Source organism: Saccostrea cucullata, unplaced genomic scaffold (genome assembly GCF_032062105.1).
Source record: "Saccostrea cucullata isolate Sc308-1 unplaced genomic scaffold, CSIRO_AGI_Scuc_v1 ctg1195, whole genome shotgun sequence".
Taxonomy (NCBI): domain Eukaryota; kingdom Metazoa; phylum Mollusca; class Bivalvia; order Ostreida; family Ostreidae; genus Saccostrea; species Saccostrea cuccullata.
Window position 1 is genome coordinate 46,734 of NW_026921563.1, and position 26,263 is coordinate 72,996.

The following is a 26,263-nucleotide window of genomic DNA, read 5'->3' on the forward strand; positions in this document are numbered from 1 at the left end:
GGAAAAATATATGTTCCAGTGCTTATGTTAAAGAGTTATGTTAATTTACACAAAGAAAGGAGACTTTATCTCTTTTAAGAATCAATAATAATTACCTTTGCATTCTTCATTATTCTGATTTAAAATAAATAGATGCCCAATAATTTGTCTGTTGGCTCATACTTTCCATGTAAACCCTTATATTTTTTAAAAATTGCGGTTTATAAATTAAACTATCATATTTCTGCTTACTAAAAGTACTTTACTTTATTTCTGCTTTCAATTTTGAATGTTAGAAAATGAGATCTAGAAAATTTGTTGTTTACTACATGTGTACATGTATTGGCATGATACTATTTTCTTAGAATATATAGTGCCCATTCATACTTTACATGTAAACCTTTATAATTTGCCAAGATATATTTTTTTAAAATGCGGTTTGCATTATGAACATAAATATGAACATAAAAATCTTTTTGGATTTATCTTTAAATCTTTTAAAATATTTGATTATGCACATGATGAAAATTTTAATTTTGAAAAAAGACCTCAGCAGTTTTGCTTATTTACATTACACCAAGATGCCTCAGTTCAAGTTTTCTACCATATATATAATCAAGAAACAGTTTCTGTTAACAGGTAATTTTTGTAAAGCAATAAGATTTGAAGGATTTTACTCCAACCACTGTATAAGCATTTTCTATCAAACTGGGAGATCATTTCTGATGATTTTTTTAAATGCAACGATTACTCTTTTGTGTGCAGGTTTCGAACTCGGAAGGATTTTACTCCAGCCATCCCTTAAAACAGCGACAGACACTTGCTAAAACAACGCGGGCCATGGAAAAACATAAAATAGAGGTGGGAATTTCAGCGAAATTTTGTGCTAAATGCGGAAAAAGTGGATATTTAAATAAGCAAAAAGCCCAAGGTTGTGTGTAAGAAAATGCATGCTTCTCATTCATTTTTTGTGTCCCTTGGATTCTATATATGTTCTATGGATCGATCAATGTGAAATGAATCTAATATATAGCATTAATGAACGGTGAATTTAGGAAATTTATGATCGAAGCCACGGATGAGTCTTCAATAATGAATGTGAGACATTCAATTCACTGTGGATTATTTGTGACATTTTCTTGTGAAATGTTAACATTTAATGATAATTTTGTATTATATGATTGTCTTTTAAGCTGTAATTGTTCTCATTTAAATGTTACCTGTACCTGTCCAATAAAAAACTTTTTTACAGGTAACTTGGACGGGGTGCAGGATAATAACAAATTTATTGAACCAGGTTTAACACAAGGTGACGTCACAAAAATGTTTTAACGTTAATTATCATGTTATAAATGCATTAACATTATAAACAATATTTTTCACATAATGTATCAACATTATTGTTTAAATTAGTATATTTTCTTTTAATTTTGTTAAATTTAAAAATTCACCAAACCTTTGCACTTTAGATTATACCCTTTTCAAACAATTCCTTCATATACTAGTAATAAAAGTAGTTCCACAGTCCACTTTTCCATATATTTTATACCAAATAATTGACAAGAAAAGAAAAATGATCACGCTGTTCAGAAAACTTCCTGGAAACTTATGGCCTGTCAGACCTTCAATATATAGGAACAGGAAATTTTCTTGGCAACAGTACGGTAATAAAAAAGAAAAGAAATCTCATATCTCACTAATGATCTCAGTGCGAGTTGTTCTTCTGATTAAAGACATTTGTTTCTGCAAGGCTAAAGCCACTGAGACAATACAAAAATGGAATTATTTTTTATATATAGAGTAAATAGAATTTAATAAGTTCATAAGAGCATGTTCTGTAGTATCGAATAAGTCAACTTGGGAGATTTAAACATCATACATGTATGCTGGTGAAAGTAGTACATAAATAAGGAAATTTGACGATTGTAAACTTGAAGTCATTACCTTTTTCATACAATCTAGTTATTAGTAACCCTTTGTCGACTATAGATAGTGAAACAAGATATGGCAAACGCCGTGGTTTCTTTTATTTCAAGTTCACTAAGATAATCTAATCAACAAACGAATGAAAGTAACTATAATTGTTTATTGACAATACGCCACCGATGTATTGAATTTTGAATTGATGGATTTCCACTAGAACTAAAAGAGCCCACATCGTGAAAAAATTTCTTCAGGTTTGCTTTTTGTACAGTTTTAATTTTTTTTCCATGTTGGCACTCTACTGCTGTATATTTTCATGAACAGTCATTTAAAAAAAACGACAAGAACTATGATCGGTCTTTAAATTTTTTTTTCAAATAGTTCAATTTTGTGACAGGGCAAAATACACGGACCCACAACAATTCGCTAGGTGGAATTAGGTGCCCTAGAGGAGGAAGCATTCCAAGTTTGCCAATAACACAACGCAGAACGATTTAAACCTGTATCTCGTATTTTCATAAGTAAGAAACTAGCACAATTTATAACTTCTCTTAATATATATTGTTTAGCATCAGAAAAACGGCACATCCATGAGCAAAGTAATGTCAGATAATGATATATACTGGACTGTTAAAGAAATACAGTGTATATATTTGCATTGATTAAACCATTGGGAAGTGTTTTGATGAAAAATTGACCAAGCTTGAAAGTAAAAAAAAAAAACCCCAATATAAATCAATCTGCAAATGGAGCGTAAAAACTCCCGACACTTCAGGGGTAGGATCGGGTGCCTAGAATGAAACATATGGAGATAACGAACAGTATCCAAGATCAAAAGTCCATAAAACAATACAAAATTGGAGCAAAGCAAACACAGGCCTCCACAACATCAGAGGTGGGATCAGGTGTCATGGAGGAATGAGCATTCCCTGCCGACCGGTCACACCCGCCGTGTGCTCCTTGCTATGATCAAAGGAAGCATTTTCTATTGATCACATTCCACCATATTATTATCAAAAACAAGCTATAGTTGCCAACAAACTCATTATAATGACCACAGAATTTAGAAAATGCTCACGTTAGACAAGTTTGTTGACATACCTGTAAAATCAACTTATCTATCAATAACCTCTTCGGTTTAAAATTTGATCTTACTCGAAACATGCATATTTCAAGTTCAAAGGAATATATCGAATATACATATGTGTTAATTGTTAATATGTACTAGTCAATATCATCAATAACATTTTTCAAGTTTTATTTGTATGGTCCAAAAATTTGCTTATTCACAGGATCTTATCTTCATCTGTTCATGAAAGATAAGATTGTTGCACTTTTTTCGATTTGAAAACCTTATGAATAGTTGTAAAATCATCTTTAAAAACTAATGCCTCATTAATTTGGAGTACATATGAAGAAACAAAGCAGTTCTTCTCAACGAGGCGTCATTGTAGTTAACTATCTGGAAAGGTACACGTATATGTATAGGTATGCGTGCATGCGAGGTAGTATACTAGTATATATAGGTGTGTGTATTTCTGTGTATCTGTTTAAAATCAAACAACAACCATTTATAAAAACAGACACATTTATAACAAATATATGTACATGGACTAATATTGACATCTGCAAGGTTTGCCCTGAAAAAGAAAAGGGAAAATCACAAAATTATACATATATTGCAATACAAAAAATAAATAAACCTCCAGCGAAGAAAAAAGCATTACAATGTATGTAAAATTGGATTTTTGAAACTTTCAAAAATCTTTTCAATGTATCAGTGATAATGAAGTAAAATGTCAAACAATACCAGTTTCATTTCGCAGACATAGTAATTCCTCTGGGCACAGCTATCAACATGCCAGTGATACTGATAACTTTCCCAGAATGCACCACAATTCCAGTCTCCTTTGGCGTGATAAACTGGTTCCTGACCGTACCAGTCAAACTTATGACACCTCTTCTTGCTAAATCCCCAGATCCATCGGTGTTTGTTTGGGAACAGACAATCGTTCAGACCGAACCAAGCTCCACCAGTTACTGTAAATGTTGGAAGAAAATTACAATTTTGAAGTTTTTCCTAATAATACATTCGAGGTTTAAGTTATTGTATGATTTTCAAAAAACTTTTTATTTATTCTTCACAAGATTTGAAATCTTTCTTTCCTTTAGCGCAAGATTGATGGACAATTGTGTAAAATGAATACAATTTTTAAAGACAAAGCGATCTTAATCTTTTAGAAATTTAGACTCACCTCTGTATTCAGCCAAATAGCGTCGGATGAAAGAATTTTCATGAGCTGCATCCACGATAACAAGATAACCTCCCTGACTGGCACATTTCATCTGTGGAAAAAAAGAGCTGGTTTCAAAATTTGTACTGTTGCACCAGGAATTAGATAACGGAGGTACGCTATCTCGTATTTTGTATTCAGAATTTCTAAATAAAACAAGAGGTCCATGGGCCACATCGCTCACGTGAGCACATGGGTTAGTTAAAAAATACAAATCATCTAAGTCTTGAAAAGTTTACCTATTCACTCCATTACTTTTATACAAACATAAACAACAACAACATGCTATGCATGACAGCCAGCCGTGCGTGCGCTGGACGCCGTATTTTATTGACAGTCTCCACTAAACATTACATCAATGTATATCAAACAGGACATTGTGTATGAAGAAACAAAACATCAAATTTCCCTAAAACTGCTGCATCTATTATAATCCTATTATATATTGTGTAAAAAAAATTGTGTGAAAAGCATCAGCGCCGGCCAGGAAAAACTAGAGATAAATTTTATTTTTAAAAAACACCTCTAGAAACCTGTGTCCGTTGCCAAGTGCCGCTGGATGCAAAAATTGTTGCGACGGAACTCACAACCTACCTAAAAGGCTCATGTGAGCTAAAAAGGAGTAATGATGTGAAAGAAATGTATAATTGGTATGGATTAAAATTGAAATCCAAATCAATAAAATTTTACCTCAGCTTGCCACCATGACAGCTTGTCTCGACTGAAGTAATAACAGCTTCCATGATACGGACTCCAACCATAAGGACATCCTCCAGCGCGCACCTTGGCTGCCGCGTAACCAAAACTGCTGTATTTTGGAGCAGCACCATACCCAGCATGATGTCCCCCGCCGCCATAGGCGCTGCCACCGCCAAATCCCCCACCTTCATATGATGGAGGAACTGCACAAAGATAAAATTACATAATCAAGTTAGCCATGATGAAGGCATCTTCGCTAGCCAAGGGTTTCCAGTCCGAAATCTACTCTATTTCGGATCGAAAACCCTTGGCTAGCGAAGATGTGATGAAGGTTTTAGGAGGGGTTTCTGTGACATTGCTTTTAACATTAAATGTAGAAGATGAAGATACGAAACCTTGATCCAAAGAAGAACACAAAATGTTGATCTCAAATATAGAAGCCGAAGTCAACAACACACATTGCTAACTCGACAATAATGAAACTTTCGAAAAAGTAATGTGAAGATAAGGAACATATGAGAATTCAATTAAACATAAATCTCGAAATACTACAAGGTATATGAAGTATTGCTTTTTATTATCATTATTTTGTTTATTAAAAGGTAAATTATCGCTAACAATTAATGCTTGTCTTTTTTGTTGTTGTTGTAATTGGAACAACAAAGAACAGTTGCGTTTTTCATAAGGCTAATATTTCTCAGAACATAAAGTATATTGTATTATTTGAAATCTTGCAATATATGTTGACTGTGTAAAGAAAAATAAATTATATCAAGAAAAGATAATTACATCAGAACTTTTGACAAAACCGCTACAACTCAATAACTCATAAAAATGTTTCTGATGTAAAATGATAATTTCTTTGGAAATCTCATGAATATTGTAATTTTGATTTCCTATTTATGATTGTTTTATAGTTTTTATGACACACGAGCACATAAAGGTTTCGGAAAAGATCCATTTGCAATAATGTTCTGCATAATATTTCAGAATTTCGCTGAGGAGATTTGTAAACGCTGAATCCTTACATCTAGAAAACAGATAACTGTAATAAGGAATGAATTTATGGTTTTATATTTGAAAATATATCGTTGTATTTGTTTGGAAAGTCTTGCTGTTTGATCTCATCTATATGTAGTATTAAGTATATAAAAAATAATTTAACTTAATTGTTTTGGTTTTCATGAGCTTAAAAGCTCAAATGAGCATAAAAATTTTGTGAAGGTTTTTACACAATACATGACGCTACAAAATAAGTTATAATTGATCTAATTTGATCACCGAACCAGTTCTCGAAGGCAAAACGGAAATCGATTCAGAAATATATTGCTTATTTGATTTTTTAAAAAGAAAATGGGGAAAGCTATCAAATTCAATATACAATTTTGTCAAGGTGCTTGTATTGATTAATATGCTAATAATGTTAAAAAAAACAAAAACAAAAAAACAAAACAAAAAACAAAACCACAAAAAAAAAATTATTACATTTCTCAACCAGTTAAAACAGAAATAAATCATAATATATTTATTCTTTTTCATCAGTGAAGATTTAAATATATTCATTATCAGACTATCACTTCCAAGGAGTTAGTAAAAGGCATACATACGAAAATTGCTATTTCTACAGTATGACAAACTGAGCATACACTCAAAAAATTGTTTCGGGGCAGATATTACTCACGTTTAGGCCTTGTTACACATTTGCCGCCTTTGAAGATCAGTGGAGATTTACATCCACATTTTCCCTTCAGACATCGGAGATTACCACCACACACTCGTCCCTTGTACCCGATATAGCCGGTACATTTACCGCCGTTTCCTAAAACTAACCGATCAAGACAGTACAATTACCGATATAGCTGGTACATTTACCATCATTTCCTTAAACTAACCGATAAAGCCAGTACATTTACTGATAAAGCCAGTACATTTACCGCCGTTTCCTAAAACTAACCGATCAAAAAAGAACATCTACCGATATAGCTTGTACATTTACCGCCATTTCCATTTCCGATAAAAACATTTACCGATAAAGCCAGTACATTTACCGCCGTTTCCTAAAACTAGTCGATCAAGACAGTACATTTACCGATATAGCTTGTACATTTACCATCATTTCCCTAAACTAACCGATAAAGCCAGTACATAAACCGATAAAGAACTAATTGATAAAGACAGTATATTTACATTTACCTAAAACTATAGACAGTAAATTACCGATATAGCTGGACACCTCATTTCCTAAAACTAACCGATAAAGACATTTACTGTACATACACTAAAACAACATCAAAAAAGAACATCTACCGATATAGCTTTTACATTTACCGCCATTTCCTAAAACTAAACTAACCGATAAATAGCCGATAAAGTACATTTACCGACATCTCCTAAAACTAACCGATAAAGACAGTACATTTACCGCTAAAATCAATATATTAACCGCAGTTTCTTAAAACTAACCGATAAAGACATTAAATTTATTGATGTCTCCTAGAACTAATTGATGAAGACAGTACATTTACCGATAAAGCCAGTACATTTACCACCGTTTCCTAAAACTAACCGATCAAGACAGTGCATATACCACCATAGCCGGTACAGTTACCACCGTTTCCTAAAACTAACCGATATAGCCAGTACATTTACCGACATCTCCTAAAACTAACCAAGAAAGACAGTACAGTAAAACTGACCGATAAAACAAATACATTAATCTATAACTCTCCGATATAAACCCGTAGATTTACGTAAAACTAACCTATATAACCGCAGATTTTCCGAAAATTGATAGTATATTAACCTAAAATTAACCGATTTAAGCAGTTGATTTACCTAAAACTAACCGACATGACCCGTAGATTTACTAAAACTAACTGACATAACCCGTAGATTTACCTAAAACTAACCGATATAACCCGGAAATTTACTAAAACTAACAGATATCGATATAACCCGTAGATTTATCCAAAAATTAGCGATATAACCAGAAGAAATACCACGGTTTCCTAGCATTAATTATTATTTTTTCATAAAGCACTTGCACTCAAAATACGGACAGATGATTTTAAATTTTAAGATAAAGTATTAAAAAATGCGAGGAATAAGTATAACAATACATATTGGACAAGATCTATTTTTCCGACTCTACATATCATCTAGTTGATATTTCACAGTGATTAAATTATGTTACTTGATTTTCCAAACAAAACTTAAGGAATTATCTTTGTAGAAATTGTGAGTCAATATTTACACTTGTGACAAATTTTTCCATTCCAGAAATATCCGGGGGAACAGACACAGTTCTTTTTACACCGCAGGGTTGCTCCACACACGTGACCTTTGTAGGCGGCCAAGGCACACGCCTTTCCATATGATAGATCTATCAATTTACATAAAGCAAAAAATGTAACAAAAAGAAAAACATCTTTTTCAATGAGAAAATAAATGGTACCACATGCATGCATATGGCAATGCAATTAAAAGGGTTGTTTACTTTAATGCTATAACCTTGCGGTTATATTAAAAAAGTTTCGAAATTATTCTTAATCAAGTTAACTGTTTAAAAAGAACATACGTGCTACACAGGCTTCTCCATTCCAGAACTGAGTGTTTTTACACGAAGATGGTCCTTCGTTAAAACCTGACCGAAAATATGAATTTTTTAATAAACAAACAATTCTTGTAATGAAATGTAATATGCGAACCTCTAGATATTGATGGAAGAATAGAGAAAGAGAGAGAAAGAGTGAGGGAGAGGCATATGCCTATTTTTAAGATTTATTGACCTCCAAATCCTTCGTCGTAGCCGCCGAACTGCGCACCTGAAAAAATAAAATGAAATATGCAAATCTAACACCGATTATAGTTAAATTGTTTTGGATCCTGACCCTTAATGCAAGCCAGAAACGCACTGGTTGTTATTTGTAACTAAAAGTTATAAAGAATTAAATTGGTATAATGTATGAATCAGATTTCAATTGATCTTCACACGGTTTAGTTATATTGTATATATAATATTTATAAAGTTAATACTAGAGTGCATAAACAAAACTCGCTTTGCTCACTTACTGGCGAAGCCCACAGCCACAAGACCTATAAGAAGGATAGGCTTCATCATCATTACCGTGGTTCTCCTCGTATTAGAATTGTGTGTTTATATATACCCACCTACATGCTTCATTTGCTTAATCTACATGTACCTTCCAGAAAAAATGCTAAAATTGCAGTTGTGATTAGTTGTATTACAGATTTACATGGAAATGAATCCTTTAGGATCCACAAAACCCGTGTCAGAGAAGAAGTTGTCCAACCCTGTATTGATTAGATCTTACTGTGTTCAGAGTTCGTCGAAAGACATGTCACATGTACAAAAGATTTTTAAGGCGTTTCTGCAACAAAACACTATGACAAAAGCAAATCAAATGTGTGAGTATTCTGCTGCAAAATAAAAGGATAATATCTTACAAAAAATGCGACTATTAGCATTTTTGTTGGTTCTTTCTCTAGCAATCATTGAAGGTAATTATGTTGAATCAAATTATAATAAAGGACGACATTTTCAACAGTAAAATTAATAACGTGTAATCTTAAAGATCAGGAGAATTTATTTTTATTATTAAAAAAAATGTTTGCAAACAGAGTGTAGAGAGACTGCAGCCTTGAAATCTTCCAAAACTAAAAATCCAACAAATGTAAAGACAACTGCTGCACCTGTGAAAAGTACCCCTGAACATACTGCAAGTGTACCGGTAGTTCAAAAGAAGAAAGGGGTATCAAAACCAACAATTCCAACATCTGCCAAAGACAGAAAGCCAAAATCCGCCAAAGGCAAAACACGTGGAAAGAAGTTTGTTTCCAAACCAAAACAGTCAACATCTAAAAATGGTACACAAATCAAGTCAGGAAAGCCACGAAAGAAAAGTGAAATTCATGTCATCGGAATTCATGCGGACACCTCAGATCTAAATAAGAACAATACTCAAAGTAAATCAAAGACCAATGTCACATACACAAAAGCAGAAGACAATATGCCCAAGGATTACACCATTGTCGGAGAGTACAAGATATTTAAATATGAAGACGATCACATCAAGAAGGATGATTGTCCACCCTATTGGCACAAGTATGACGGGAACTGCTATCTCTTCAGCAGAGATCGCCTAAATTGGTATCTTGCATCAGTAAGTAACAGAACCATTAATCATTATAACCTTTCACAGACGGAGACACTAATTCCCAAGTCCATTAGCCTTTGCGTACGCATAGCCGAATTTCTCTAAGTTACACATCATTAATTTGTGTCTGCTTAAATAAGTATGTTTGCGTAAATTGTCATATACAAGACCAATTTTTAAAACTTTTTTTGCTCATAATTGACATTAGTTGCAATATCAGTGGCATATGCATGAATTCCAATTTGACGTAATTTTTAAAAATCAGGCGTGATGTCAAGAAGTCGTTTTTTAACTTGTCATATCTTACATTGAGTTCCTTAGATAGAATACTAGTATGTTAACATATCTTTACATTTTTAATAATTGATATTCTTTCGAACTGGTTGTTATATAAGCCATATATATAAGAGAGAGAGAGAGAGAGAGAGAGAGAGAGAGAGAGAGAGAGAGAGAGATTACTGACTTTTATATTTCAGATGAAATGTTTCAATCTTGGTGGCTTTCTGGCAACAGTGGAAAGTTCTCCTGAAAACACCTACATTATAAACCAACTCAATGCATACAAGAGTACGTATTACCTCAGGTATACCATTGTATACTATACTTTCAAAGTTATCACAGAGAAAACAAAAAGAAATGGAAATACATATATGTATTAATTTCAATTACACGATGTATTATAGTTACAAGAGGAGCATGGATGGGACTAAACACCGTTCTGTACCCACAAAAACATAAGTGGTATTGGGGATTTTCCGGAAAACGAAATTTTGGCTTTGACTGGTATGGGTTCGAGCCAGTTTATAAGAAGAAAGGCGATTATTTGTGTGCAATCTTCTGGAAAACATATCATTTTCATTGGCACGTGGGAAGCTGTTCCCAGAAAAACTATTACATATGCAAAATTAAACTGGTAAGTGATTTGAAAATTATCTTGAAAACACCACACATTTTGATTTTATTTTGTAATATGAAAAGGTGAAAAATTAATATAATTAGAGACATTATATACTAGTACTTGATTTTAGTCCTAGAAAAAAACATAAATGGAAACTAAAACTAAACTTTATGATAAATAAGACAAACCAGCACTAATTTTGATTCAAAGCAAACAGAGAGGCTAATCTTTGCAGCAAAATAATGATGGAATCATCATTGTCTGGGGGACCAATGTTTATGGCTTTTGGCAAAGGTATATTACATGTACGACATATATACAAACATTTGTTTTATTATTCATTAAAAGTTAAAAAACGAAATATAACTTGTTATCAACAAAAATTACGTTTACAGTCAGGAAATTTTTGCTACATTTTCCAGGAACATTATCCTTTTTGAAATAAAAGTTGACGTTAGATCGGATTTTCAGCAATTTTTTGAATTTCTGTCAAATTTATTCGTTTACTTAATTAAAACAACAGCACAAGCTTGCCTTTCTAAAATTTTTACACACAAGGTGCATCTGATACTAGTGTAGTAAATATATAAATTTGTTACACAGGCAAAGCTTGTGCTCTATGTTTTCTGAAAGAAAATGTGCTGTAAAATTGATTTAAATTTGCAAAAAAAAAATTGTTTTAACTCACTAGCTCGAGCAAATTGTAGCTATAATCATCAATATGTTTAATAACTTAATTGTACTATGAGAAATGTTTTCCTTTGATATTTGATAATTATTTAAATAAAATATCTAAAAGTTAAAGAAATTTTCAAGTTTAGATAAAAACTGTGAAAAATCAGCGTTGACCTGAAAGTGTTGATTATATTCTGACATAATTCTATGAACTATGCAAAGCGTTGTTATTTTCTTATTGAGGTTTTAAATATCTCTTTATTAATCATTTCAGATTTGCATGAAATTAATATATATCTAACCTAATTACCATAATTAATCTTAAATATCTTCAGTGAAAGTAGACAAAATGTTTTGTTCAAAACAGAGAGTTTGATGTTGAACACTTGTATTCGGAATAGTTCTGCATTCACGTATACCACAGGCACCTGGCCTGACTTATTTTTCTTTTGATAAAATAAATATACCCCTACCTAATAATACAATAAGTAACGTCAGGTGCCTGTGAGGTATACGCATTGCGAACTCAGCGTTCAAAAAAAGAACACGATATTGAACTCTATTTTTTTTTTTTTAGACTTTACGCAATGTTAATTAAAAACTGTTTATTAGCTATATGATAAAGCTTTATAAAGACTTTTTAAATGATTTATTAGAATTGTTTCAAAAATAACATGTTTTTTTTGTTTTCAGAAGGAGCCTTGCTCATGCACATTCTGAAAATTGGAAAATACTAAGATTTCAGATCAATGGATGTTCTTTATTTTTTTTTCAATTTAAGCATCAGGTGAACACTCCTTTGTTGTATTGTATTGTATTGTGTCTTGTGAATCTCCAAGTTGTTTCACTGCATGATAATAAAAAAAATTGTTAGCAAAATTATATGATAATGAAAGTAGGGCAATACATGAAAATTGCTAGATGAGATCACACGATAATTGTTCATGGCTGTTTAAAATGGATTACATATGACAATTTTTTTAATCAAATGTAATCTAATTGCTGAGAAGGACGTTAATTATATTTCATTCCTTTAAACTATTACAAGTGTTTCCGTGCATGGATCTGACATGAATTTTCATTGATTTGCATAATATTTCAAAGTCATTACCACTATCATACTTTAAGCGACCGCAAAAAAAAATTATCCATCTAAAATGCCACCGTCTCAAGCCACGGTCAAGAGTCCGCACGTATAGGTCTCATCAGAATGAGAGAGGATCGTAAATTTTGGCCGTGGTTTGCGACGATGCTTAAATGTAAGAAAGTTTGATCTATCATTTGGGGAAAATAATTCCGTTCTTCAACCGTTCAGCAGTACATGTACTTGTACTAGTGTTTCAGGTAAGAAAATATTTGAATACACTCGGAGTCACTGGGGAAAAAGTAATAATTATAATGTGTTTATTTTTTTTCTTTGCTTTTTGGCTTCTTTATTTCAAAAGTTGTGTGAGAATGAGTAAAAATGAAAACATGAAAAAAGTTAATTTTAACTGATCAATCTAAAAAATCTACGAACAATACTAATCTGTTAACTGGACAAAAACAAGGACCAACGAGACTATCAGAGGTGGTATTAGGTGCCAAGAAGGAGTGAGCGTCCCCTGTTGACCAGTCACACCCGCCGTTAGCCTTATGTATTGGTCGAGTAGATGGAATATACCGTAGTCAAATTTAATATACTTGTAAAACAAAGACCTAAGAATTTATATGAAACAAATCAGCTAAAATAGGATTCAATGACAAGATACCAAGATTACCAACAAACTTCACTAATGGAATTCAAATTGGCAGTAATTGCGCTCTTTTATTGGATGACCATTTCTTTTATCCATATAAAGCAGAATGTTTTCAAACATTTCTACATCAGAAGAGGTAAATACTTGCGGTGGCATTTAATTCAACATTCACATATATTGACAATGTTTTATAAATTAAGATTGAAATAGTATTATTATACCTCATTATAAATATTCTAAACAACGCGTTATCTGATTGGTTCTAAGTTATCACGTGATCGGGCCATAAAACTTCATATTTCCCGGCCGTCGACACGCTTTTCATCATATTCCACTTCTTCGGAACACCTAGTGTATTTTCCCGCAATATAGTTCTCGTTCGTTGAACGAAAACTCCCGAGAGAAATATCCTGGTTTACGTCACAAAACTGATGATAATGTGTTGAACAAAGGGTTTCAAAGTAACTTTACGTAAAAATTGAAAGTGACTTTGAGAGCGGTGCCGAATTTGAAAGTTTATGTTTATTTCAAAGGTTTTGCTTGTTTCGGTATAATAAACAATTCATTGCATGATAGTGAGGGAAACATGAAGACTTATTCAGCCAAGAAATATCATATGATTTTTCTTGGCTGAATAAGTCTTCATATTTCCCTCACTATCATGCAATAAATGTATAATATTTTCATTCACTATTATTTATTGTTATATTAACTAATTTAATCATTTGCAGAATGAAAAATAATAACATTATTGAAAAAATATAATTTTATGCACTTTTTTGACCATTGTAATTAGTTTTTTTTATCAAAATGCTATAATTATGATTGCAAGACTTTTTGACAGTACTATAAATCACTATAACTTGATATCAGAAAAATGCATGAATACTATAATATACATCAAACTATAATCGATTACAGCTGATAACTATTACTTATTAAAATCACTCATCCCTAGTCGGTTCGCTTGTTTGTTGTACGTGCATAACATTGGGAATTGCGTAAAAATGGTACCTGTTCAATACATAGAACTCACTGATCGACAAGAAATGCTTTCTCTGTTTGTGCTCCTGCTGATCTATACCTGACTTTGATATACATGTATAATAATTAAATGAAGAAGTATCTTAAAACATTATTTACTAAAATATTATTAAAAGGAACAAAAAAATCAAAGCACAAATTGAACCAATTTAGAAAATGATGTACATATTAACCCGTTTTAACTTCCTGTAAGATTGTCATTTAATTTTTAAGGAAATCAGAAAAAAATAAATCAGTGAGTGCTTTATCATCATTAAACACACTAAATCATTAAAAAGACATTACAGTTTTCGAAGAAACCTCGTTCCTATGTTGAAGGGGGAATACGAAAGGTAGCGAAGAATCCTTAAATACTGATTGATGTATTTAGAGCCTCTGGTATTTATCTTATCAATATTAAACATTTATTTCATTTGATAAATGATGATGAAATGAACGCATGGCAAAACCCTGTGGCTTCACATTAAACAAGGAAAAGTCCCTTAGAAGGAATACAAATGTCTACTATTTATTCAAATAATGTGTTCATTACAACGAAAAAATAAAGACGTTACCGAATAATGTTGAACGATCATTGTATTGGTGATTGAATCCCCAGGGGAAAACGTTTCTTTCTGTGAAACAATATATTAATTCATTCAATACCATTTCTCTGAATCTAAATCTTTTTCGCTAGCAAATTCAGCTCTTTTTTTTCAAAACAAAACTAGAGCTTAATGTCACATAAATAACCTTGGCAACCAAAAAAATGTGTTTTCTACAAATCAATAGAGAAGGTTCTTTTTGAAATATTTTTCTAGACTTGATAAAGTACAGATTGTTTTTATAATCAGATACTAGTAATAATCTTAATAAATTTTGCCTTAAAAGATGATTATTTTAATAAAATGACACTTGATGGGAACTTCATTGCTTTTGACTTGCAGAGTATAACGCAATTTTTGATGCTTAAACTTCCTTATTGAATTAATGCATATTTTGTAACGGAGAAAAAAAACAATATATTGACTAGAATGACGAATTTAGAGCTTTTTATTTTCATTTTGATGAGTTATCGCTGTAAATAAAATTAAAAGAATGCTCTCATTAGTTGAGACAGAAATAATTAATGCAAAACTAATACTGAATTCACTGATGTAATGTGTAAATGCAGAGTGTCATATTACAAATTCAATTGCTACAAATATGCCCGAGTTTGAAGAATAGATTAAATATATACAGATAACGGACAGAATTTAAGCTTAAAAGTCCATTATAATAATCATTCTATTCGATTAAATCACATGACACAATATGTAAGTGATGAAAAATAAAAGGTGTAGAATGTATGAAGGTACAATTTTTTCAAGAATATGTACTATTCCCTATACCAAGAAAATAAATCTATAGATATTCCGGAAACCCATCTTAATCATAGCTTGAAGAGCCATTGACGGTATAATTGCATACGTGTAATTTTAGGATAGTTTAAATTACCCCGCTTGATGTCACTTTTAAAATATAATCAACTGGAGGGCACTTTTTAACGAACATCAATCCTATTGTCTACATTTAATGATAGGAATTTAACTTATAAGGAATGAATTTAATAACTATACAAGTTATACTGGTATAACATAGGTTTGACCAGTTTTCGAATTTTTTTCTGATCCGCTTTGCAGTTTATAAAGCGTAAACTGTTTTAAACCAGATTGTACAGTTAACTCGGGTAGCTATTAATTCATTCTGTACGTGAAACAAAATCAAACTTAAACTTTATACTTTATTCTTATCTTTAAATGACATGTCTACTGTCATTTAATATTGTTGAATGTTTGAATCCGAGAAATAGATGCATGCCAAATATGCAATAATTATATTTTTGTAGTTGAATTAAAACATTTATGTATTTGGTGGACATCAAAGTATTGCATTTGCTTTGGTTAGAATTAAATATAGCCCAATATTGCCTGCTGTTCAATCCATGTTCATTGTATACTAGTACTTTTGTATATTTTAAATGAATAAATATATGAATAAAATACTTCTCAAACTTAAACATAGCATGTATTTGCTTTTCAAAGCACACAGAAATGTTCCCATACATTTTTTTATTCTCTAAACTTCATTTATGGGGACAAAAGACAAGGACAAACTGATGAAGATCATTGTCTACTGATTTTTCACATTTTCTCCTGATGATGGCAAGGCTTGACCGACCTAAGGTGATGCTCACTCCTCTATGGCACCTGATCCCACCTCTGGCGGTTTTGGATGTCCCTCTATTTTAAAAAAAGTACAACCATTATCAGAACAATTTGCAGAGTTTGTTATAACTTTTAAATTTCAGTCAGCTAATTTCTCACTGCACAATGTGCATTAAGTTAATTATTGTCAACTTTGATCATGAAAACGTCACTGAGATTACTTTCTAGACAAATTTCCTTCAAATTTTGTTTCCTTTTAAATGCTAAGAATAGATTTCTTAGCCTGTGTTTCCATGGATTAAAAGCACTTATTTTGGAATTACAGCTTTAATAATGTCTTAAAAGCCATTTCTGGAAACTCAGTGCTGTAATCAAATGTAAATTGCATTCGTTTTATTTCTTTAGATTTTTTTTAATTAGCAGCGGCTCGGTCACTGTGCTATGCCTTCCTTTTCATTTTAGCATTTTGAGAAATAATCCATAGCTAGACTAGGCTTATAAATGGTGGGTGTTTTGGTATTGTGTCTAGACCTCTTGTGCTAGTGGGTGTAAATATATCTTTTGGAAAACTACAGGTCTTTCGTTAGTGATAAGATTTGTCATATTTTGTATGCAGTAGGTTGTATATTATAGTTATGAATAGTCCTTTTAATCTAGTGAATGGGTCCATTATGTAAATAAAACTTTACATTACTTACTTAGACAATTGATAGGTTCTTTAAAAAACTAAATTGCACAGACAGGGTAATTTTGGTATATCATCCAATACAGATCATCTTGTACCTAGGACCCCATATTCGTGAGATATAATCGTTCTTAAAGTTTTAAGAATAACCCTACTTCATATTCAAACTAAAACTCTTTAAAAATTTAGGAAAAATGGGTAAATTCCTACAGCATAGATAATAAAGTCATAAACATATTCTTATGAAAATTTATAATCATACTATAAATGACTGCAACATCCAGTTATACAATATAAACATTTTATATACTAGTATTTAATCATCTTCGCAAATTCAGTAATTTTGATATACATTTGAGCTTGACCTCCTTAAAAATATTTACATCAATCATTTATTCAGCAGCAGTTTTGATCATCTTTTAATCTTATTAGGTCACCTGAATAAACTCAGGTGACCTATTGCTATCCGTTTTCGTCTGTCGTCGTGCGGTGTGCGTCATGCGTCGTGTGTTAACATTTGAACATTTTCAGTTTCTTCTCTGCAACCGCTCAACCAATTTCAACCAATTTTGGCATAAAGTTTCTATGGGTAAAGGGAAACAAACATTGTGAATTTCATGGTCCCTGCCCCCCTGGGGCCTGAGGGATGGGGCCAAAACCACTAAAATTAGTGCAATCTTTAAAAATCTTCTTCTTTAATCCTGGACATCAAGCAGAGAAACTGTTGGTATGACTGTAATAAGCATTGAGTCCTCTACCAAAATTGTGAAATTCATGGCCCCAGGGTCAGGGGTTCTAGTGCTAGGGCGGGGCTATATAGCTTATATAGTGAAAATGCATTATTTCTTTGAAAATCTTCTTCTTTTCTCCTGGGTATTAAAATAAACTAACTAAGTACATAGTTATGATGAGAAAGAGTGCCTCTTCCAAAATTGTGAATTTTATGGCCCCAGGTCAGGGGTTCGGGCTCTATAGATTATATAGTGAAAACACATTAATTCTTTGAAAGTCTTCTTTTCAGCTCCTAGGTACCAGTATTAAATAAACTAAGTATATAGTTATGATGAGCAGGTGTGCCTCTTCCAAAATTGTGAATTTTATGGCCCCAGGGTCAGGGGTTCTCGTGTTAGGGCAGGGCTTTTTTGATTATATAGTGAAAATGCATTAATTCTTTGAAAATCTTCATCTCTGCTCCTGGGTATTAAAAAAACTAATTAAGTATATAGTTATGATGAGCAAGAGTGCCTATTCCAAAATTGCGAATTTTATGGCCCCAGGGTCAGGGGTTATGGTGTTAGGGTGGGGCTCTATTGATTATATAGGGAAATTGCATAAATTCTTTGAAAATTTTCTTCTCTGCATCTGAGTATTAAAATACTAACCATGTACATAGTTACATGTATAATGAGCAAGAGTGCCTCTTCCAAAATTGTGGATTTTATGTCCCCAGGGTCGGGGTCCTGGTGTTAAGGCGGGGCTCTATTGATTATATAGTGAATATACATTAAATCTTTGAAAATTTTCTTTTCTGCTCCTGGGTATTAAGCAGATGAACTACCTGTATAGTTATGATTAATAAGGGTCCTTCTTCCAGAATTGTGAATTTCAAGCCTCCAGGGTCAAGGGTACCATAAGGAGGGGGAACTCCTCTTATACTGAAATTGAATAAATTGTTTAAAATCTTCTTCTTGGTATTAATCAAACATTTTCGATAAGCAAGGGTGCCTTTTCAAAAATTGTGTAATGTGTGGACTTAGGCTCATGGATTTATAGTTACGATGAGCAATGGTGCCTCTTTAAAAATTGTTAATGCCATAGCATCTAGTTTAAAATACGAACCAAATTCAATCACTGGAAAGTTGTTGCATGATGCTCAGGTGACCTATATAAGGCCCATGGGCCTCTTGTCTTAATAGGTATCCCATTATGTGACACAATTACAGTACACACAATGCTACACCAGTCATTGAAAACCATATTTTCTTTGAAGATACATGTAGCCCCCCCCCCCTCCAAAAACACTTAATTAGAAGAAAAGAAACAGACTTTTTTAATTTTCGGGAATTAACAAAGGAAATCTGACAATCACTAAAAAATAATTAAAAAAAACAAAACAGGGATCGAGCTTCGTGGAATTCACAAACAATGCAAACATGTGACTTCAGAACTTTCGACCCTTGAGATTTCAAATGTTTAAGTATCCACGTCTGATTTTCACCTTTTCTCGTATATATTTTTGCACAGTTCTCTTGAATTTTCACCTTCACTGCTGTTAATATTTTTGATTTTAAAAAAGTTTTTATTCAAATTAGTGAAATGCATTTAACAGGTGGCATAAATGCCTATGATCGTTCTCTCCATAGGTCAAGGCATAATTACATGCACATTTAAACATTGAATGAAAGGTATGTTATCAATTGGTACATATTTGGAATGAATCCAGAGAGTCAGAGAGAGGGAAAGAGATAATATTTTTGTGAGGGGTATAAGAGAGACATAACTTTTTTTCTGAGGCAGCAGAGCTTTCCACTTTGTTTACTCAATAAAGAAAGGACATAAATATTATATCAAAAAGGACCTTCATTGTCTTCATGCTATCATATTCCATCACTCGATACATGCGAACAACTATCCACTATCATACAAAAACGGACTTCAAACAGCAACAAGGAGTGATTCTATATTAATTTGACAAAGAATATACGTTAGCTGTTATAAGGATTCAAGTTTCAAATATGATTACAGAAGCTGCTGCTGAGAATCAGATTTTATGTCACCGCGTGGTTATTGACGTCCATTATTTCAACTTTGTCAATGAAATATGAAAATAACGAACAGTTTTCAAGCCACAAAGTTCATTAAAATACCAATCAGGAGCAGACCAAACGCGAGTCTCTAAAATATCAGAGGTGGATCAGGTTCAATGTAGGAGTGAGCATCCCCTTCCGACCGGTCATATCCGCTCGTGCCCCTTGTCATAATCGGGAAACAACGGAAAAACGGTAGTTAATAGCTATGAATAATAGCCTAACAATTAGCAAGAAAAGATTCAGTTAGGCTTGACTTTATGATTTCCCAAAATGATGACTTCAAACTATACAGTTAATGTTTCATCAACTTGATTGTCATTATCTTTTAGAAATTGTTTGCATGTATACCTTGTTCTTGCATATCGAATTAACAGATTTACGGATATGCAACTTTTATGCAGGTGATAAGAAAATATTGCTATATAAGTAGGGGAAGTTGACGATAAAAAGGAAACCATTGGGACCATACATTGAAAACCATTTGAACTTTATTTTATTTCATTTTTTTTTAATTTACAAACAAATTTGCTTATATGAATATTAAAATGATAATTGAAGTTAGAGCTTTTGACAAGAAAAAAGAATGAGGATTTTTCACTGTCGCCATAATGATCCCTCAGCTTGAGCAACACATGACATAGGTAATTTGAAATTGATATGGTACATAAGTAAAGGGCAGATATCAAGATTATACGTCCTTATGTCATGTTTAACCAGTCTCACTGCTTGTACTGTAAGGGGCATTTGTAAGATATGATTCGTGACAGAAAAGCAACATTTCTGTCACTTGTTTCTTACAAGTGTTTATTAGTCTAACACTTTGACAGATTCGCACATGCTTAGAACGTATCGTAGCAAAATTAGCTTGAAATCGATTTACAACATGTACATAAAACCTCTAGAACCTACACTGCTACTATCAGGAATGACAATCCTTCACTGCTAGGAGGATACTACAATGCTGTGGTGTTTCTAATTGGAGTGTTTTAAAAAATAAAAGTAAGTATGCTAAGAAATATTTTAAAGCTATTTATCTATTAATAATTCATCATTAAGCTAAAATTATAACTTATTACATATAAACAAAAACATTTAAAATTTGTTTTCTGTATTTTTTTTTTTTAAAGATATTGATTTTTCTTTCTCATGAGTTTAATCAAATTTCATGAAAATTTAATAATCATGTTCATGAATAAGTTTTTTTTCGTGTTAAAAACACACACACACAAAAAAAAATAAAAAAGGTAAAATTATATTGTTGTGAAAAGCAACCCTATAAAATACCATGATAGCTTAAGTTAAATAATCCAAATTTAAAATTTGATTTGCTTTGACCTTATCACATACTTTTATGCTATCTCCTCAACATCAAATTTCATGAAAATTAAACTAATAATCATGTTCATGAATAGTACTCGAAACTACAATTTACACCTTTGTTCTAATACTCCAGACTGTTAAAACTTAGAGGGTTTTTACATCATACAAAAAAGTTTTTAGAACATTTTGAGTAACTAAGGTTTCCTGATAAATTGATCATCATATATATGTAAATACTTAACGAAAAATAAAGTTAGTGTTTAGATTATGATATTTTAAAAGTGACGTTATTAAGGATGTTTTTTTTTCTTTTTAAATTTAATCTCTACGGAATGGATAATCAGTTTTACATCCGTAAATTCGTAAACTCATTTATAATATAATTTAATATAACTAGTAAGTTTGCAAAAGAAAAAAAAACTGTCTAGAATTTTGCCACGTTTACTGAAAAACATTTCTTACAGAACTGTTCGAACAATACATTTTTAACATCTTTTTAAATCTCTAACAGCTTCATAAAATGCTTCCATGAAAAAAATTAAAGTTGATTTACTGATAATTCATATTTTTTTCTGTGAAAAAGTAACCAAGTTCCCATTGTTACTCTTTAATTTATTGATTTTACATGGTCTTTTAAGGATAGAGATGGTTCATTTATTTATTCCAGTGTTTATAATGCATTTCTTGAAAATTGGTATATTCTACCTCAAATAAAAAAGAAAGATATTCTGTCTCTGACTCAGAAACAGTAAAAATGACCCAATGTCACTCATTTCCTCAAGGTAATGTTTAATGTTCTCTATGAACCTTCACCAGAAATCTTGGCTTGCTTTGTCATGCTCTCATATTGTCGCTCTCCTTGTGTCCAATTCCTTGGTTGTCTTGGTTAACTTCACAGCTTTGGCGATACGATCTTGGCTTCCTGTCTTGCTTAACGAAAATGACAACTGTTAGTGATATGAAAATCATTCATCCATTTTGAATAATCTCCCTAGCTCAGTGCCCGGAAGACTGATATGAACCAAGTCAGAAGTATCATATCGTCCTTGGAATTAGAAATCTCACAGACCACGGCAATTACCCTCTTATCACTTGTTTTACTTGTACAATGAATAAATTAAACGCATGGTTGAACGAGAAATTCATTTTTAAATTGCAATTTCTACTCCATTTATTTGAAATTTTAAGTAAAAAAAAACAAAAAAAAACCATACATTTTAACATACATACTTTTAAAAACATACAGTACAGACTTTTACATGACATTGATGATTGAATAAAAAAAGGTTTGTATCTATCAATAGTGTATATTGGCAAGAAAGGTCTTAAGTCGATCTTAAGTCGAAAAATTGGTATTTAAAACTAAAATGACAAATTACTAACTATATTAGATGTAAATACATGTAATCTATTAAACTTAAGAAAATATTCACTAAGCGTAATGAGATAGGGACCGTCATATTTCTAAGTACATGTACATACCGATACAAAGACTAACATGTTCTTAGGACATAATGGGATTTGGACCAACGTTTTTCTAATAACATAATGGAATAAAGATCAACATATTTTCAAAAAACACATATTGAGATAAGAATCAACATATTGTTAAGTACATAGAGGAATGAGGACAAACATACTGAGTATTCCCAAGAGCATGATTCGATTAGAACCCTTTTAAGCTTGCCTTTTGACATCAGAGTACTACATTACGAAATAAGCAAACATCTGCAACTTCCCCGAGTACTTGCTTCAGTCTTAGAACATGTTACGAGATATATGGCAATAGTCAAAAGAATACCATAAATGTATTTCTTCATTAAGATTTCTATTGAATTAATATCGTCTTAAGGAAATGTTTTGAAGAGAAATCAAACCACATCAAATACTATCTGAAAAACAAAAATACACGTTTTTAAATTTAATTGTTTATTCAGAAATTGGTCGTAAAACCCCTTTTTTGTCCAAAACACGATGATTTGAAAATAGAAAAGAAAACGCATTTTAGGTGAGGAAATTCGAAAAACCTTTATGAGAATTTTCTTCTCGTAGTTGATGTTAACTCTCTCATAGTCAATTAACTGCGATATTTGACTCAATTATTTGATGATTTTATTGTGTTTTGATTTTGTAAGACTCCAAGCTCTATCCTTACTGTTTCTGGTACTTCCGGACTAAATGAAGGCTTCTTATTTTCAATTAAATAAATTTCTATTTGCATTATATGTCATTTTTCAAGCTAATTGTAATAACTTACACAAGGTAATATATTTTATGGACAGAGAGGTTATAAATAGTCCTTGTGTTTGTGTTTTGATACGTATTTACAGCATTCAAATTCGACCTTTTCTTAAAACATTTAAAGACATGCAATTAAAGGGTGTTACCTATCAAAGTTTTGACTTTTGCAGTTTTATGAAAAACAAAATGGCCCTTTTTTAAAATGATTTTTGATTAAAATAAAAGGTCAGAATATTAAATGTGAGTAGGTAGACATAATAATAAGATAAGTAAGAGTAAATTAATGTGATAAAGTTTAAAAATTGTTTGGTGAAAATGAACTTTCACTGTTATTTTTCATTTTTGATAAAAAAAAAATCCCAAAAACAATATTTGAAAGAAATGTATTCTGTTTAAGGATTTCGGAATTAAAAGTCAGAGCATTAAGATCCTGCAATTTTAAAAGTAATATTGATATTGTCTTACCATTTTGCCTTTGGTTAACCTTTTCCAATATAGGTAGATAAAAGGATTGTATTTTGTACACATTTTCGTGCTATTTATAGTTCATTGAGAGTTCACATTTTAAAGGAACACTCCTTTACATGTTCTCGGTTAAAGATATTATAGTTAATGGATTAGTTTGCTTCAGAAGCAAGTAATCCTTTTCTATTTATTTAATTCTTTTTAAAGTTTACTTTTTTATAAAATAAAAAGTAAGTCTTAATTTTATATATTCAAAAATGCCAAAAAGGAGAGCATATAGAAGTCGATTAAAAGTTAGTAATTTACATTTTAAATATTAATCTTATATGTCATACAAAATGATAGAAAGAGAAACGTTTAAAATCACCAGTTCGTAAATTCTTTGGTCGATACAATGACCTTTTCAACAAATTAAATTAATCTCATTGAGTCAAGTGCTGACTGACATTTTTCTTACTAATTGTAAGGCCATTATTTATACACTGAATTTACAACGGATTTTCCCGTTATTTCCTAATCACGACAAGGGACACACGCGGATTTAACGGTCGCTCACTCCTAGATGGCACCTGATCCCACCTCTGATATTTTGGAGGTCCGTGTTTTCCCTTCTCCTATTTTGCATTGTTTTATGGACTTTTGATCTTGAATACTATTCGTTATCTTCATGTTTCACCAAATTCTGAATGTAGGATTTGTGATAAGTATCTTTATACTTAGGGTATAGGTAGCAATTCTTTGTAACGTTATAACTCTTTTACAAAAAAGAAAGAAATTCCTATGACAAACTGTAGAATTTCTTGTACAGAATTTTAATTGAATAGATTTTAAAAAAAAATTAACGGTATATGTTTAATTTTATATGTAATATTTATATATTTTTACAAAAGATGGACACAGATCTAAATGACTGATGGCATTTCTTATAATATCTTTTAATATTTTGATGCTTTACGTTCATTTGTATTCACAGTAAAGAGAACAGAAATTCTTTGTCTTTATTTTGCAAAAACTTTATTTTATCTAGTAAATATTTCTTTCGTTTTAATGAATCCTGTTTTTACAAAAAATATTGTCTGTTGGTTGTAAATAAAAAACAAGTTGTGCGTTGAGGGAAGTATGGATTTTTTTGTAAAGTTCATAACACCTAAAAAAATTCCTCAACGAGATTTAGCCAACCCTTATCAGAGGTGGAACGAGAATCCAATTAAATGAACAATGGGTGGAAATGGGCAGTATAATAATTCTCATGAAAACCAATTATAGTCTCCTCTATATCTTTCTCATGATGTTCCTCTCTGTGTACAAAAGTGGAATATTTTGTTTCAGACCTTAATAGAAAATATTGATTTGTATCTAATATAGTTACATGTAATGTATCGTTATGAGATAATAACTCTATTGCTTGTCCAATGAGCACAAAAAGAATGTTCTATCTGGTATTAAGGGTCACTTGTTTGCCCTGATTTGATTTGGCTGCATGCTTAAGTGAATAATCCAGCTCTAGTCTGTATGATAATATGTATGCCATCCAATTACCCTTTGTTTAGCCAGAAATGAATATCCTTTTTCTATATCAATGCTTTTTTTCTTTCACTTTCTCAAGCCAGGTCCAGTGTCCGTTCATTATTTTCTGTCCTGTTAATACACCTGTATTAATAGAGAATAGTACCCTTTGGTCGTGGTTCGTGACGAGAGACTTCCTCAATTACAACCAAGTCAGTTATTAATGAAATATGTAAAACCTAATTATAACTACTCTACATAATTAATATAAGGAGAGCACGAACAAACATAAGCAGATTTATTAAGCAATTAATTTGGCATGCATCGGGATCTACCCCAAATCCAAGATAATAATATGAAAACATATAGGTGAGCACTTTTTAGTTAGTGTTTAGAGGAGCTTCCTTAAGATTTGTTTTTAAAACAATGAAGCCCTCGTATGGCATCTCATGGCGAAGTCTTAATTTTCTAATGTGCTAGTTAAACTTTAAGATTACCTGATAACGTATTAAACCATAAAATGAACAGCAGAAAAAGAAGATCATCATATACATTTTTACAATATTATATATAAGGAAGAGTGATATCCCTTGGTTTAGCAATCTCTCAGTAAATCAAATAC

At 31.7% G+C, this 26,263-nt stretch overlaps 2 protein-coding genes across 2 annotated transcripts; one reads left to right on the forward strand and one right to left on the reverse strand.

The window, feature by feature from the left end:
* Nucleotides 1-3,485: 3,485 nt before the first annotated feature.
* On the reverse strand, nucleotides 3,486-5,875 carry LOC134260330 (perlucin-like protein). Its single transcript, XM_062742895.1, has 5 exons — nucleotides 5,827-5,875; nucleotides 4,887-5,098; nucleotides 4,158-4,248; nucleotides 3,713-3,942; nucleotides 3,486-3,542 (listed from the first exon to the last, which is right to left on the reverse strand). Exons 1-5 carry the CDS (start codon nucleotides 5,873-5,875, stop codon nucleotides 3,516-3,518), a joined length of 609 nt encoding a protein of 202 aa, XP_062598879.1. The 3' UTR covers nucleotides 3,486-3,515.
* Nucleotides 5,876-9,367: 3,492 nt separating this feature from the next.
* LOC134260331 (CD209 antigen-like) lies at nucleotides 9,368-12,372 on the forward strand. The gene is made up of 5 exons (XM_062742896.1): nucleotides 9,368-9,416; nucleotides 9,537-10,078; nucleotides 10,549-10,639; nucleotides 10,756-10,985; nucleotides 12,339-12,372. The coding sequence occupies exons 1-5, from the start codon at nucleotides 9,368-9,370 to the stop codon at nucleotides 12,363-12,365; spliced, it is 939 nt and encodes a 312-aa protein (XP_062598880.1). The 3' UTR covers nucleotides 12,366-12,372.
* The last annotated feature ends 13,891 nt before the right edge of the window (nucleotides 12,373-26,263 follow it).